Genomic DNA, 17,867 nt, shown 5'->3' with positions numbered 1-17,867 from the left:
GCAGGGGTGGGCTTCAAAAATTTTAACAAGGGGTTCTCTGTCCGGTTGCTGGGTGGGCATGGCCTAGTCGGCCTCCTGAACCAAGGCATGGGGGGGGGGGCTTTTTGCCCTCCCCGGGCTCCAAAGGCTTTTCTTGAGCCTCCGGGAGGGTGAAAACGGCCTCCCCAGGCTCCAGAGGCCCTCTGGAGGTTGGAAACAGGCCCATTTCCAGCCTTCCTGAATTTCCAGTAGGCCCATTTTTTGCCCTCCCCGAACCTCCGCACTCGCCCTGCACTTACCTGCATCCAAAACAGGCCATGTGGAAAATCTTGGGAGGAGAGGGGTGGGAGGGGCCAGCCAGGAGTGGGATTTGGGGGTTCTCTGAACTGCACAAAATCTTAGTTAGAGGTTCTTCCAAACCCCTGCGAACCCCCAGCAGCCCAGTACATAGGGGTACTTTTAAAAAATATGACCATATGTTCTTGTGAATAAGTGCATCAATGTGTAAGCCAAACCCAACTTTAGGGCTCAAAATTGTTCGGTATATGCATGTATACTGTATACGGTAGCTTAAGAGCACACAGGAGTACAAAGGCAGCATGTGTCAGTAAGTCATTAAATCAGCTGCAGCAACTTTTTACAACTGAATCAGAAGTATTATACGGACCAAGTCAGTGCCCAAACACTAATTATAGACAATCCTCTTGCCAATTACACTTTGGGGCAGTAAAGGCATATTTACTTGTATTTACTTTCAAGAACTATATGAAGGACAGCCCAGGATGCAAATTATCAAGGAGTAATCCACAACAGTAACCACACAAACCACACAGTACAGAAAACAGGGGAACATCATCACTGAGGAGAGTATCAGGAGGCAGCTGGTGCAACTGTTGGCAGAGACATCTGATAGCCTCCAGCTCTTTGTCTTCCAGCAAAATGGAAGAACTGCCAGTAGGACTGGCTAAAGGCCCAAAATACAGAAATGCCACATGCTAGGTCTGTGTTTCCCATCCTGGACGACGTCGAGATGTATGAATTTCAGCTCCTAGAATCCTTAGCAATAACTCACATGGAGGCCACATGGCACCATCTTGGAAGCGGTTGCCCTTTTGGGAGAGGCTGTAATTCATTGGGGTCGCTGTAATTCATTGGGGTCGCTTCTGGGATGGCTCCATGCAGCCTTTGTACTATAAAGACCAATGGGCAGATCAGCTGCCTTTCCATCCTGAAGGCGATCTCCAAGATCTTGGAGGAGATCCAGTCCACCTTTCAGTCTCCCTACAGAATACAGAGGCCTCATAGTGCCATCCTGGAAGTGGGCCCCATTTTGACAGTGGCCACCCACAATCCATTCCCAAAAGTGATCTCCGAGTAGGAAACCCATGCAGCAGATTGACTGCTCCTGAAGGAGAGCTACGAAAAAAGGTACATGGTCCCAGCCATGATGGCATGAGTGGAGAGGAGGGTGTGAAACCCAGTAATGGGATTCAATATTATTTACATCTGGTTCTGTGGGCATGGCTTTGTGGGCGTGGCAGGGGAAGGCTACTGCAAAATTCCCATTTCCTCCCAATCAGCTGGGACTCGGGAGGCAAAAAATAGGTGGGGGCGGGGCCAGTCAGAAGTGGCATTTACCGGCTCTCCGAGCTACTCACAATTTCTGCTATTGGTTCTCCAGAACTGGTCAGAATCTGCTGAATACCCACCTTTAGTCTGTGGGGACCCAATGCAGTGGGAAGCAGAGCACAGGGTGCCTCAGTGGGTGGGGGAGGCCCACAGCAGGAGTTGTGTGAACTGGGGAGGTGCTGCAGTGCAGGCCTGGGTTGGCACTAGGGCCTCTCCTGTCCAAGGCACCCTGTGCTCCGCTTAACAACCACAATGGCCTAGAGCAGGGATTGTGGTTGTTCAGCATGATAATCATATGGATGCCTTGCTTAACAACCACCATGATTTACGACCATAATGGGCATGCTCCATTACGGTTATAAGTCGAGGACTAACTGCAAGGACTCTCTCATATTGCACCACAACCTCCTTACCAGAGGTGGTATCCAGCAGGTTCTGATCAATTTTGAGTAGTTCGGAGGACCGGTAAATGCCACCTTTGACTGGCCCCACCCCCACCTAGTCTCTGCCTTCTGAGTCCCAGCTGATGGGAAGGGAATGGGGATTTTGCAGTATCCTTTCCCTGGAGTGAGGAGGGAATAGAGATTTTATAGTATCCTTCCCCTGCCATGTCCCCCCAGTCATGCCACACCCACCAAGCTACGCCCACAGAACCAGTAGTAAAAAAAATTTGAATCCCAACACTGTTCCTTACCACTAGCCATGCTTGTTGCCAATGCTGGGAGTTATAATTGACAATCACTCACAGCAATTCCTTGCTTTTAATACAGAAAAAAATCAAATAGTTTCCAGAGTAAGAATTTAGAACCAAGTTTCTTTCCTTCAAAGTCTGGTTGTCTGTGTTTTAAACACCTGCCCTCAGGTGTTGTAGAGAGCTTCCATAGAAACTGATTGACATTACTCCTTAAAATCACTTTGCAACAGCTGCAAATGGCTGGGTTTAAAATTTGCATGTATCGAAATAGGCCAGAATATTCCCACCTTCCTAGAAAAAGGCAGCCTAACAAACGCAATCTCTCCCTTGCTTGTAAGGGAATGAAAGAGAGTATAACATTCATTCCTGTAAGTATTTGTCACAGATATACAGGAAGTCGGGCTATGAAAAGCAAGCCTCATGCTGCTCTCCCACAGCACAATGCCACCCAAAAGGGGCCTTTGTTTTGAACTTAAATAGAAACAGAAAAAAATGCTGTTTGCTCCTTGGAACAACCGCCAAGGAGAAATCACATCCCTCAACCAGACCTATTTTACATGACACATCAGCAAAGAGAAGATTGTATGACTGAAAGAAAAGAAGAAGAAGAAAACGACAAGAAGAAAATAAAATACGGGAAACGACACCAATGGTCTGATGATGCAACAGGAAAGAGCTATGCAATAATTTGAAAGCCTCAGGCAAACTTTTAAGGCAATTCTGCTGCGTCCTGATTTCACCCAGAATCTTCTGTTACTGTAATTTCCATTTTCCAGCTATGCAGGGTTGATGCAGCTCTAGGATTCAAGAACTCTTTCCTCCAATGAGAAATAACTAACATGGAAATTGTGATGATGGGTCAGATGTGCACATCCACACGGACACACACGCAGGGCGCCAGTCCTCCACTGAAGCAAAGGGCTCTGACAAAAACCTCCAGTGACCTCAGCTCAGCTCAGCTCCGAGGTTATTATAGTTCAAAGTTTTAACATTCCAAAGCTGCGGAGCCGGAAGGAAAAACGGGAATACAGTACTTGGGTAGACTTTTGTGGTGGTTTTTTTTTTTTCATGTTTTGCTTAAAGCAGCAAAGTTTCAAAAGTAGGCAAAAGCTTTTTTAACGCTCAAAAATCTTATGGCTTTACACACAGATTAGCCAGGACAGAGAGTTTATTTGCTCAGAGGGGGGAAAAAACAAGTACCGCATAATGTCAGTTCATGCAACAACAACAAAGGAAGATGGGCTTCAGGCTTACAAACTGAGATAGAGTGGACAGTTAACTCATCAATCCACATTCACATAATTTCCAGTCTCAGAATTCATACTCACCCCACCCCACCCCCAGGATCCAGCCACTTTGGTTCAAAGGGAAAATATCCAAAATCCATCTGAGGCAATGCCTATATTAGTTCAATCAGAGTTGCAGAACATTTTTATAAACTTGAGATAGCCTAATAAGTATATTGCACTATTGGACCTAATGTAATCCTCTCCCTGTCCTGCCCCAAAGAACTGCCTAAGAAATTCATCCCAATTGATTATTTATAATGAATTCCTGTGGATTTAAGTTTTTTTTTTTGAATAAATGGAAGGGAGAATAATAAATTGGTAGATGAAAGGGGGGGGCAAGGTGGCGAACGTTTGCAAAGTATATACTATTGTGAACTTTAATTAACTTTAATACTGAAATGTAGTCTGTGTGTATGATATAGAAAGGATTATAAGCAAAAAAGAATTGAAGGCAAATTAACTAAGGTGAATAAAGTTAGTAGGCCAGCTGATATGTATCAATAAGGGAAGGTGAAATGATTATGCTGGGTTACAAATAAGAAAAATATTAGTTGGGAAAGTTATCAGAAGAGGAGGGGGGGAATGGAGGGGAAATGTGGAAATACATCTAATAATGTATAGTTAAAATTACAAGATGATTATTTATAATGAATTCCTGATATTCATGTTCCTGGAATGTTACACTTGGCAAAGGCAGGGGAAATAATAGAAAAAAATACCTTATATTGGCTTCCCAGTTTGGCTTGGCCACATGAGCTAGGTCACATGGGTAATTTCTGCCTGGTCCTTGGCATACAAACGAAAGGAGGTGGTGACTTTATACTAGTATGATGATCATTGTATCCCAGTGATGGTGAACCTTTTTGTAAAGGCATGCCAACATTGTGTGTGCACATGCTATTGTGCCCGCACGCGTGCCCACAACCACAATTCAATGCACCACGCCCACCTGTACATGCGTGCGCAACCCCTGACCTGACCCCGTGGAGGGGACATTTTTGCCCTCCCCAGGCTCCGGAGGCGTTCCTGAAGCCTGGGGAGGTCAAAAACAGCCTCCGCTGGCCCCATGGAGGCCCTCCAGAAGCAGGAAACATACCATTTCTGAACTTCCACTTAGCCTCTTGGGGCTGTTTTTCGCCCTCCCCAGGCTCCGGGGAGCCGGGGAGGGCAAAAACAACCTCCCTTGGCCCTCTGGAAGGCCGAAAATCAGCTGGCCGGCGGGCGCATGCGCACCGGAGCTGACGGTTCTCGTGCCGGCAAATATGGCTCATGTGCCACCTGTGGCACGCGTGCCATAGGTTCGCCATCACAGTTATATCCCAATAAGTTAGTATCAAGTGTTACACAGGTTTTTTTCCCCATAATGATGTGTCCCTAACTCAGTCCTTCAGGACTTTCAACTCTTTGGATTAATATATCCTTATATGCTATTAATGTCTATTAATAGACATTAATAGACATCTTTGTATATTAAGAATAAACTGTGGTTATTCTGTGGTTATTCTGATACAGCCCAGTTGTGGATAAAGTTAGGTCTCCTCACTTCCTTTTCTTTTTCCACTTCCTAACAAGTTAAGATGATCATTCGTTTGATTAAGACTTCTTGTTTCATCTGAACCAAGAATTATAGTTTCTTTCATTATTGGAACTAAGCAAAATTTGAAACAGATATCTTGACTTAAATGAAAGTGATTGATACAACTGGTCGTATGAACCCCAGTTTAGGTGCATCAAGAAACTGAGGCTTGTTAAAAGTAAATGAAAAATTTCTTGCCTCTTAGCATGCCATAAATGAGTAGGAGAATGGCAAATAGGGGCCCAACATTGCATCCACACGGTTCTTGATGGGTGAATGCATCTAATAGCTATATAAGGGACCTAAACACAGGCATCTTCCTTAGCCAGTATGACAAAGCATGCATTGTGAGGTCACAAACAAGTTCAATTCTTAAGTATTTGCACTGCACTGTACATAAGGAGTAAAATTTCCATTACAATGAAACTTTATTACTTATCCCCCTATCCTTATGAATACCAACATGCCCAAGATCACAACTCATTAGCTATTCATGATTGACATCATGACTTGAATAAGTGGCCTGAGACAAAGAGGTGGAAGATACACCCTACCTCTTTAAGAAGGTTCCCCAGGCTCTGCGTCAGCGTCTCCAAAGTTCCCTTAACATCCTCCAGGGTTGAATTGAAGGCGATCCCTTTCTGGAAGAACAAATGGAAGTTTACAATTAACATAAAGTTACTGCAACATAGAAGGGGAAGGGATCAGTTTGAACATTACATTTAAAGAAAAATGAATATGGATGTATTGAACCAACAGGATCAATCAATTTTTAAGGGTAATTTTAATTTATATTTTAATTTATATTTGAATTTTAATCTATTGTACAGTGTATAACCTACCTCCTCTGTCTATTTATGTATTTCTACCTATATTTTTGTATTTACATTGTTTTAATATGTCTGTACACCGCCCCGAGTCCTGTTTAGGAAAGGGTGCGGTCTATAAATTAAAGTTTATTATTATTATTATTATTAATCAGGGAAAAACAAATCCAAATCTGAACCAACACCTTTCTCTCAAAAATCAAACCACTGGAATCCCATTGGGTTTCTCCTCCTCCCCCCCCCCTCCTCCTCCTTCTTCTTCTTTGTGTAGTTCTGATAATCCTCATATGTACATATATCTCTGGACATCTCACATGGCATGACTATTGCTATGGAGAATTATCTCACACTGACCCACAGCATCCTGTTGCCAAGCTTAATAAAGACTCAAATCTGTTCGCTTCAAGAAAGGATAACTATCTTCATCCAGTTTGCAGAAACATTTATAATCAGCTATGATTCTTTATACTCAATAGCTGCTAATATCTACAGTAGATAGAATAATACAGTAATTGTTTAGAGGTGGCAAACTTTATATCCCCTGTAACTTGATTTCTGCATTAAAATGAGCCGTGTCTAAATATGAGGGGACAAATGAACAATGGGGTACATTATTTTTTGAAGAGCTTCACATCAAAGATCAGCAACTGCCCCTTCCCCGTCATAACTGGCCTCTATTTTCCAACAAAGGCAAAACCACAATTTTATGAGAGACAGCATCATAGACAAAAGGGCAGCGGCAGCAAATGGAATATAGAATGACTAAGATGGGAAGCTGAAATACCACTCAAGTGTTTTTCTGAGTCAAACCACTAAGCCATAGATATTTAAATTTCAGTGAGGAAAACTCCATCAAAAAAAGTCAGCTGTGGCTTTTTGGGCCAATCTGTGGCTGTTATATGCCAATAATACATGATGAATTTTAATTCTCTGAATATATTTTGCCAGGAAAGCAGAAAACGAATAAGCATACTAACACAGTATAAGAACAAGGAAAATAATGTGGAATTAATATAGTTTCTACATCCTCACTCCCAAGATGGCCGAAAGCCGAAAGCTACGTTGACAACGCAAGATTAGGAAATGACACAAACTATTACTGAGAAGTGCCTTACTCATATTGTGTTTCATGAAACATTACTAATGAAAAGCAGCCTCAAAAGACCATAAAACTGACTCTTGTAAAATTGTTTCCCCTGGTTTAAGCATCTCTCTTCCTCCCTTCCCATTTATAGCAAAGCAGCTTTGTCCAAGCAGAGGCCCACCAGTTGTGCTGGGAACTGTTATCTAATACATCTGAAGGGCATCACGCGAGGGACAGATGGGTTAGAGACAGAGGCCATGTCTTTTTTAATTCTCTTACTCCAACAAAACAAAAGACAAAACTCCAAATTAAATTGAGTTTTTATTGTCTGCGGCTCTTAATCCCTAGAATATTAATCGAGATAACTGCATATTAATAAGCTTCATTTCTGAAGCTATTGCGTCATATACTTCTAGAATGATGACATTGACTGCTATTAACTGATGAAACTTTGATGGTGGAGATTCAGGATGAGCTTTGATGAGAGAGAGAAAAGGATGTTCCAAAATGAGCCTCAACTTTACATTGTATTGGAAACAGAACTTTGGTACAGTGATGTTTATGAAGACTTTGTGACTGGCTCAACCGTCTTAATGTAACAAACAGATGGATTTGGAGAATAGTGGTTGGACCTCTTGTCACCTTCTTGAGCCAAGCTTGTCCAACTATGAAGTCTTGAATGAGACATAGCATTCCTCATGGCTAAACACCAATAGGAAGATTCAAATACTGCCTTTAGTTTCTTGGCAATATTTATGATGTAGTTTGCCATTTCCTTTTTCCTAGGAACTGGCCCAAACTCACCCAGCTGGCCTTGTGTCTAAGGTAGCATTAAAACTCCCAGAATCCCAATTTCTAGCCTGGTGCCCTAACCATTAAACACAAGCACCCAAATCAACATCATATTGTTCTTAAGTCGCAAAGTCGTGTCCGACCCATCGCAACCCCATGGATGACATTCCTCCAAGCCTTCCTGTCCTCTACCGTCTCCTGGAGTCCATTTAAGCTCACACCTACTGCTTTGGTGACTCCATCCAGCCACCTCATTCTCTGCCATCCCCTTCTTCTTTTGCCCTCAATTGTTCCCAGCATTAGGCTCTTCTCTAGTGAGTCCTTCCTTCTCATTAGGTGGCCAAAGTATCTGAGTTTCCCCTTCAGGATCTGGCCTTCTAAACAGCAAGCAGGGTTGATCTCCTCTAGGACTGATCGGTTTGATCGTCTTGCAGTCCAAGGGACTCGCAGGAGTCTTCTTCAGCACCATAGTTCAAAGATCAACATCATAGTCAAGGGCAATATAATGTCCAGTTTCTCTGGGTGACATGGACTAAATTATCTGAGCCACAAAGAGAAAAAGCCAACCAAACAGATATGGAAGCTTAGAAAAAGATAGATGAAAGAACAGGTGGCCCATCACTGATCAGCTAGGAGCCTAAGAAAAGGGCATAATAAAGTGGTGCCAAGAAGCTTCCAGAAAAGGGCTTGGAACTTGGGGAAAATGTGGTTTAGGCAAAGAAAAACCAGAGGAAAAAGCTGCAGGGAGAAGCCTAAGAGGAGAAAAAACCATGGATCTCCAAGTAAATAAACAAAAAAGTTGGGCTTCGCCGGATTAGATTGCAGAGTCACAGAATCACAAAACAAGGGGCATGAAGCAACCAAATCTATGAGACAAGAAGCAAGGAAGAAATGCATTATATGTGAATTAGATGTACCATTCCCCCATATCCTTGCAGTGTTACAAAAAAAAGGTAACCCCAGCAACGATGAAAGCATCATACTTACCATAAGTGGCTTTATGAAGTCCATATTATCCTGAAACGCTCTTTCTAGAGAAGCAAGTTGTTCCTTCGGCATAGAGCAAATTAAGGCCCGGCTGCCACTGTTGATAGCAACCAGTTCTGGAGGCTTGGTGAAATTGCACAAATCTTCCACACTTATCTGGTAACCAGATGTAATGACCTAGAAATATTGCCCAGATGTTATACTATGGGGAAAACAGCTTTTCTGCTTCTTCATCACAGTTCATAATACTAAAATTATATCCTGCCTGCCTTATCCAACTCATGGATCCTCCAGAGACTGTTAATTCCCTATAATTGGGTGGGTTGGGTGTGATAATGGAACATACAGTTTAAGGATGGATATTTCTTACCTGTTGGAGATTGACCTCAGCATTCAGGATTTCATCTATATCAGGCTGCGATAGGGAAGCGTTGCGGTGGAGAAATTCAGAGAATGTCTCATTGACAACCAGAAAATCCTGAACTTTGACACCTGCCGGGCAATTAGGAAGTAAAATCCATTACAAAATAAAATAACAAATTTTTAAAATGAAGTCAAAAGTCATTTTAAACAGATATCTATATTAATATAGACAGCGATACACACATTTTGAGGAATCCCAGAGTCTATTATTCTGTGGCAAGGAAGGAAAGGAAAAAGAATAGGAAAGAAAATCAATAATGCTCAATGGTTTGGGTGATGAAACCCAAAATGATTCTGTAATGTATATGGAAAGGAAAGAGACATTTTTGTTTCCATCTATCCATGTTGGGTACTGCTAAGAGTTCTCATGTAGTGCAGAGGACATATCAAATACACTGTACACAGGGGTCGGTTCCTACTGGTTTAACAACTGCTTTGCTGAGCATACCCATGAGCCAGCATGCGAGCTGTATCCACATGCACAGTTTACAGAATACTTATCTTCCAGATTGCTGCTTGGGAAGGAAAACAACTGAGGCACGGCAATCCACTCTGCCGTGCGACTCAGCTGAGAAGATAAAAGGTAGGTAAAACCCAGGGATGGGCAGGCGGGCCTACTTGCTTGTGGGAGCGAACCAGTTCACTCCCAGATGATCTTCAGAGCTACAGGTTCACCTGAACTGGTCCGAAACAGTAGAATCCCACCCCTGACTGTACAGGTAGTCCTCGATTTATACCCATTTGTTCAACAATTGAAGTTATGAGAGTACTGGATGAATGGTGATTATGACTTGTCCTTGGAATGCCCCTGATGCCCCTGTGGTGATATGATCATGATCTGGGCATTAGACAATCTGCTCCCCCCTATGACTAGTTGAGAAATAGCCCACAATCACATGTTCCTGCTGGCTTTTCCAGAAAGTCAATGGGGAAGCTGGCAAGTCATTGGGTTGAGTTTCTTCTGCCCACATAATTGTCCAGCCACTATGTGATCATGCTACACTGGCTATTCACACACTCCCATGCACTCTCCTCAATCCACACTGCACCCCTACATCCCTGACCTGAGCAGCACCTTTTGTGCACCTCCCTGCCCCTCCCTGACCTCCGACACCCTCACATGAACCCCTGCACACCCTCTTGCACCCTGCCCCACCTGGCAGTAGACAGTTACCTACCTGCTAGCCTGGTACAATGTCCTACCAACTAACTTTGGTTGTGGGAAGCTGGCAGAAAGTTGCCTCAGCTAACAGCTGTGGTATTCAGTTAAAAATGGCAACCCGGGCTGCGGGAATTTCCTTCGCTAAGTGATGAGGTTGTGCTAACCGCATCGGTTAGTGATGGAAATTCCAATTGTGGTTGCAAGTTAAGGATTATATATAATGCTAAAGAGTAGGGAAAAGAAAAATAGGGATAGTCTTGACTTGCATTAAGGATTGGCTTGGGACACTTAATTTTTGGGATGGATTCAGAAAACTCTGCGGAACAAGTTTTCTCCCTCTCTCTTAAATCAAGGTTCTTCCATTGCCTCTGGCCTGAATCACTCTTTATATATATATATATATTTCTAACTATATCTCTGGGCTAAGGAAAACACTCTAATGTCTAGCTCAGTATTGTGACTTTATTTAAGCTGCCAATTCAACTGCAGGACCCTTACCGTTTGTAAAGGCCCACCTGACAACTGTTTTTAGAAAGTTAATTAAGGCAGATAAGGTTAAAATTCAAAAGAATCAGAGTGTAATTTATGGGTCTTACACACCTCTTTCCCAATTTTTAGGCACTTAGACTAGTCGGTAAGCTACCTTTGGGGAAATGTCATCTGCCAGAAAAACAATTAAAACACTTTCAAAATTACAGATAATTAAGGAAGTACATATGTTCTCCTTTCCTTGAATGTATGAGAAGAAGATCTGTAAGTCTCAAAAGCATTAAAGCCTGTCCTTGAAAAACCACCCGGCCCTCTTTGAATGGTTTTATTTGTATTCTGTTTTACTTTGTTGTTTTTGCTATGGAAAAATCCATAATTATGCTGAACAGGAATTTGAAGAATTGCAATCCCAGCATTTTTGAAGAGCACCACACTGGAGAAGGTACCTTAGCAGTATGTATTGGGTCACAGAGGTGGAAAAAGCATGTTGGATCTTCAGGAAGACTAAAGGTAAAGGTTCCCCTCGCACATATGTGCTAGTCCTTCCTGACTCTAGGGGGCGGTGCTCATCTCCGTTTCAAAGCCGAAGAGCCAGCGCTGTCCAAAGACGTCTCTGTGGTCATGTGGCCGGCATGACTAAATGCCAAAGGCGCACGGAACGCTGTTATCTTCCCACCAATGTTGGTTCCTATTTTTTCTACTTGCATTTTTACATGCTTTCGAACTGCTAGGTTGGCAGAAGCTGGGGCAAGTAACGGGAGCTCACTCTGTTACGCAGAGCTAGGGATTCGAACCACTGAACTGCCGACCTTTCTGATCAACAAGCTCAGAGTCTTAGCCACTGAGCCACCATGCCCCCTTCAGGAAGATTAGCTGGCTTTTAAAAAATAATCTGCTCACAGGGTTATAAATATATAAATGCTCTAGAGTGCCAGGAAGCCTGGAATGAGAATTCCAGGACCTGCAGAGGAGGAACGGGACAAGAAGTGTCTCTGTAGTAGGAGTGGAAAAAAGGCAGAAGTTCCACAGGCGAAGAAAAATGGGCTGTCCTCTCTCCTTTTATGCCATTCCAAACTAGTCCTGCCTTAGTCAAACCCAATTTGGCAGACCCCAATCGGGGTAGAAAATTATGAGGCGAAGAAAAAAACCCAGCACTTTCTAATCTTCAGCTCAAGCATGAAATTTTTGAGGTTACTGTCGGTCAATGCTCTCTTGCCCAGTTAGTTCCTTGTCTTTTTTTTTCTTCTTACAAGGAAAATAATCACCGTCAGCAGATGGTTTGAGACAAAGGCTGGGCTACAGCTGGTGAGAGGTTACTTGAGGATGAAAAACCCTTTTAGAGCTATTTGTCATAGTCTCAAGTCAATTCGATTAGAGAAAAAAGAAGAGGAGGGGGAAAGAAGACGTTTGGGAAGAAAGTTAAAAAGAAATATTGTGGTGTCACAGAAAAGAATAGGTAGGCAACTTGCTACCCTCCAGATGTTTGGAGACTTCAATTCCTATTATCCTCACAGGCTCAGTAGTTGGGGACTGTCTCTTTCCCACAACCTTGGTGGGAGGGATAATTCAATTATGGATCTCTAAAATAAGTTTTAAAATAAACCAAGAAATTAAAAGACTCTCGTTTCTGGGGAGGAAAGCTATGGCAAATCTAGACAGTATACTAAAAAGCAGAGACATCACCCTGCCAACAAAAGTGTATATAGACAAGGCTATGGTTTTCCCAATTGCAAAGTATGACTGTGAAAGTTGGACCATAAGAAAGGCTGAGCGCCAAAGAATTAAGGCCTTGGAACTATGGTGCTGGAAAAAGCGTCTTATGAAGCCCTTAGACTGGAAGGCGATCAAACCGGTCAGTCCTAGAGGAGACCCTGAATGCTCTTTAGAAGGTCAGATCCTGAAGATGAAACTCAAATACTTTGGCCACCTAATGAGAAGGAAGGACTCATTGGAGAAGAGCCTCGTGCTGGGAAAGATTGAGGGCAAAAGAAGAAGGGGACAACAGAGAATGAGGTGGCTGGATGGAGTCACTGAAGCAGTAGGCATGAGCTTAAATGGACTCCAGAGGATGGTAGAAGACAGGAAGACCTGGAGGAACATTATCCATGGGGTTGCGATGGGTTGGACACGACTTCGCGACTAACAACAACAAAATAAGTTTGATTTTAGTCCTGAAGCATCCTTGTGCCACTAGAAACAACATGTAATGGGTTAGTTCCCTTGCCAATGCTATTCAGGAGACTGTTATGTAAACACCCCACTGCAAGCTTCTCTGCTATCAGTGAAAAAAACAACTTCCTCTTCGGATCACAAGAAAGCTGACAGAAAAAAAAACTTTGAAAAAAATTCCATTCTAATGACATCCATGTGGGAAAGGGTGGGGGAGAGGAAAATTACAGCAGCATTACACCCATGCAATGCAAGCTCCATTTTTTGACATCATGCAGGTATTGCTCTTGTATATAACAAAAAACATGAATCTTACTGTTTTGATGAGCATGGTGGATCCTCTACTCCACCATAATATATTAGGGATAAATCAGTTCTAACTGGAAATCGTTCAATTGCTCAAATTCTTGTAAACCTTCTGACCCGATAAATCTTGCTAAAGAAAACTGCAAAAATCTTGCGTGGCTGGAAGCAGCTGCCAAACAGTTTGATACAAAGAGGTCACTGTGTCCCTCAAAACAATGGAGATCAACATGTGCGCCATTCCAGCATCCTATTTCTTATAAACGGATTCCGGATTCCGATATAGGTATTTGGCAAAGCTTCCAAAATGAAAGGAAAATACAGGCAAGCCATACCTAAACATTCATTAAAATAAAAACACACACAGTCATCTTAGCTAATAGCATTTATCCCAGGGAAAGAATTGTTTTAAAAATGAGGCACCATCGTAGAAAACACAGATTCTGGATACTGCCTGCCTTTCTCAGAGGTTGAACACACTTAGAAGATTAGCTTTAAAGAAGATCTCAAGCTAAATTAGGTTAATATAGACACAAACATTCTCCAGGAAGCCTTGTGTTATAAGTCTGGTAGGAAAGGTGGGATTCAGCCAGTTTGCACCTATTTGGGAGAACCGGTTGTTACCTTTCTAAGCAGTTCGGAGAACCAGTTGTTGGAAGAAATCTCTTGTTTTTTCCCCATTTACAGAGCTAATCCTGTAAGGAAGGCAGGAAGGAAACATTCTGGTGTTGTTTTTAGCCTAATCTTTATTGCTCTGCTTACAGAAACTGCCTCTCTGGTTAACCCTTATTACATTGTAACAGCTAAAGCGAAGTGTCCATTGATGTGAGTAACGTTGAATTGGACACGCCCATCCAGTCACATGACAACCAAGCCACACCTACCCAGCTGGTTATTAGGGCAGAGAACCGGTTGTTAAATTATTTGAATCCCACCACTGTAAGCACCCCATTGTGAATTTTGGTTGGAAATAGCCCCATGTAATCAATCCAACCTATTACCGAAATATAGACAGTGGTAGACAGTCATTCTCTTACCTAGGAGAAAATGGAGAACATCTAGTGACTTTATAGCTAGGATTATTACAGATTTTTCTTGCTAAGTCATAGAAGAGAAACTCCCAACTGACTTAGCCCTAAGGAAAGCTTATCATTTTCAGACTTGTGACTTGATAAATCTTCTGCCCATATATATTCAATACGAAGCCACACTTCCAGGTGCCCTCTGATCCAGAAATGCAATTTAAAGCCACAGATATAACTGATAGCATCCTAAACATAATAGGTTGCACGTGTCACTGTTTTAATGTTCACTGTTCCTAGCTCTTGGATATGCCATACCGTATATACATCAGTTCTGCTACTATAAATAATGACAGCCTTACAGTCCAAGGTGGAAGGCCAGAAGGGCTGCATTTTACAAGAAGGAAACCAACCACCAAACAGGAATGATGTATCTTTTCTATGGAGAAGAAATCACAGAGAATCCCTATGACTGGCAAAATCAGAAATATATTTTTCTACAATATAATGTCACTGTCTTCCCCCAAACAATTGAAATTAAAGTGTGCTCCGCTCTAGCATCCTGTTTCTTATAATCAGATTCATGATTCTGATATATATATTTAGCAAAGTTTGAACTAGTATATAAATAGTTTTAAAATATTGGTTTATTATGAATATGTTTAGTCATTACAAATTAATCTATGCAGCTAAGGAAAGGAGCATTTAGATCTGCCTCCTGCTTCCATCCAATCTTCCATAACATTTATAGAAAATCACAGGAGCACTGTTTCAGATTTTAGCACGTAGGGGTTGATCGTCTTTCCCTCCTTTAGCATGAAGTTGCGTTGCTTGTTGACTCCATTATTTTGCTTCCTTTTGCTCCATAAAAGTAATTACTACATCCTATTTGCCTAACCGTGAATTTCGAAATGGGCGCGCCTGCAGCAAATTTGTATTAAAAAGCAGAAGCCATTTGAGGTAAACACCTTGCAATGAGGATCAAAGAATGAGACAATTTCATACTAAAACTGAATTGAAAAGACAAGGATACCTATATGATATAGGCTAAGCAGCATTGCAGATGAGACTAGGGAGAAAGGAGAGAGGTGGCTGTGGAAACACTGGTCATGATCATGGAAAAGAAAAGTTGGATCTAGATCAATATGTATTGAACTAAGTCGTACAATACATTTTTGTATCAGGAGCGCTTAGATCACAGCACTCTCTGGGTGGTTTAAAATGTCAGCATATTGCCCCCAACAATCTGGGTCCTCATGAGAAGGATGAGTCAACCTCAAGCCCCATCAGGATTGAACTTCAGGCTGTGGGCAGAATTAGCCTATAATACTGCATTCTAACCACTGCGCCACCAGGTCTCCTTTTGTGTCGGTTATGGGTTTTCATGTCTTATCTGAACCCAAACATGTAATTTGTAAACATGGCTAATTGTTTAGGAGGTGGTAAATCCCCCAAATCACTGTTCATTCAGTAATCCATGATTAAATAATAATTTAGCACGCTACGTCCAACTAGCAAATAGTGACTAAAGCGAGCTACAACCTTGGTTCTGTAGCGGAAGTAAAAAAAAAAATTAAGAAAGGCGATGAGCCGACTCATCCATCAATAGTATGTTGCTAGGGAAGAACAGAGGAAAAAGGCTACATCAACACCATTCCTATTTAGCACACACACTTTCGGAATGCAACTGTTGTGCTACCATAATGTACATCTATAATATAGAATGCTGAACTCACTCAGCCTTTGGCCTAATTTTTAATAAAAAATGAAAAATACAGAAGGAAAGCTAGTCAGTCAACAGTACAGAGCCATGCTGGCAAACCTATGGCACACATGCCACAGGTGGCATGTATAGCCCTCTCTGTGGCCACACCAGCCGTCGCCCCAGCCCAGCTCCACCACGCATGCATGCGCACTTCCCACCGGCCAGCTGGTCTTCGCGTCTCTGCCACGTATGCGCGGGGGCCGGGCACATGTGGGGCACACACACACACATGCAGGGAGGCAGGGCACATGTGCAGGGGAGCACTTGCATTGCATTTTGGGGGCTTGCACAGTGCCCCCAGCCCCGTTTTGAGCCTGGAAGGCCTCCTGCACCAACCTGGAAACAAAAAATGGGCAAAGGGGGGTGTATGTGCGGGAGATGGGGAAGCACAGGGCGGTCACGTGTCCATGCATGGGGACGGGTCACATGTGCATGCGCAGGTGGTTGCACTCACATTGCATTTTTAGTGCGGGCACGTGGGCGTGCTGTCTTGCACACACACACGCTTTCGGCACGCAACAAAAAAAGGTTAGCCATCACTGGTATAGAGGGATTATGGTAGAACTAGTTAGGCTACTAAATTGCAGAAAAAGCTAATTATGTGAGGAACCAGGAATGGTCACAGTCGTGTAGGACTTATTGGATAGACCCAGCAGTCTCCAACCTTTTCAGCTTGACAGCTGGCGGTGTATGTGTGTGTGTCATTGGAGTGGCAGCTACATGCACTCACCTAGCTCCGTTTCTGAGAGCGTTGGGCGCGCACACACCTTCCAGTTGCATGAATGAAGTTTCGCGCACAAGCAAAGATTGCTTGTGCTCACGCACAAAGCTTCACTTGTGCGAGTGGAGGGCACTCGTGCGTACCAAGCTCCATTCACATGAACGGAGGTTCCTGTGTTTGTGTGTGCAAGCACCCTCCACTCACACGAGTGAAATTTCACATACGAGCCTTGGACATCTGTCCCACAGCCCAATTTTGAACAGGCTACAGCCCGATCATCGGCCCTGTCCCCCGGGTTGGGGACCCGTTCTAACCAATTCACAAAGTTTCTGCAGGAGAAGGAAGCACTACGTACATGACCTGAAGACAATGTGAGATATAAATCAAATAAACAAATGCATTCAAAGTCTTCATTGGAGGTTAACATTTTAACACCCCCACCCTCCCACCTCGGTTCAGTGCTCTCTAGATATAATAACCTTCATCTATAGATAAATAGATGACGTGGCCAGATAGACTGGGGATTATGCAACTTGAAGTTCCACAAACCACAAGCATTTTCCCCCCTGCTCTTGGCTTTATTCTTTCTCTAAAAGGGAATAGAATTGATCAAACATGATAACATGACTGTGGGGTAGCTTTTCTCCCAATTTAATATTAAATGAACATTGTGGGGCTTTATTAAGTCTTGAAACTATTAGCCTACAAACTGATTGTCATGATAGAAGCCCCCAAGCATTTTTAAAACTCCTCTTGATATTTTCTGGCCACTGTGGTTTCTCACCATTAGCTGCCGGAGGCATTGCTAAACTGATGGCAAAGATTGACATTCTCTTCCCCATATATTCCATAATGTTGTTCTCCATCTTTTATACGATATAGCATGAATATCGTGCCCTGCTTTAGTTTCTGAATATGGATTTGTGGACAGGGTGATTAAAAAGCGGCTTTTTTGC

The 17,867-nt window shown here is 42.8% G+C and overlaps 1 protein-coding gene across 5 annotated transcripts in view; it reads right to left on the bottom strand.

Annotated features, from left to right (window-relative positions):
• The window catches only part of ABCA1 (ATP binding cassette subfamily A member 1), a 120,841-nt gene that overhangs the window by 61,101 nt on the left and 41,873 nt on the right, over positions 1-17,867 (bottom strand). For 4 of the 5 annotated variants that reach the window (XM_081940163.1, XM_081940166.1, XM_081940164.1 and 1 more), the window contains exons 6-8: positions 9,228-9,349; positions 8,858-9,034; positions 5,722-5,808 (exon numbers count right to left, since the gene is read on the bottom strand). In XM_081940163.1, the coding sequence (XP_081796289.1) occupies positions 5,722-5,808; positions 8,858-9,034; positions 9,228-9,349 (386 nt within the window). Of the gene's footprint in view, positions 1-3,141; positions 3,335-5,721; positions 5,809-8,857; positions 9,035-9,227; positions 9,350-17,867 lie in introns of those variants that run through there. The other variant, XM_081940167.1, reaches the window with a different exon arrangement.

Source organism: Natrix helvetica (genome assembly GCF_964273705.1).
Source record: "Natrix helvetica genome assembly, chromosome: 2".
NCBI classification, from domain to species: Eukaryota; Metazoa; Chordata; class Lepidosauria; order Squamata; family Natricidae; genus Natrix; species Natrix helvetica.
The sequence above is the reverse complement of the archived record's forward strand: the minus strand, read 5'-3'. Positions and strand labels throughout refer to the sequence as shown.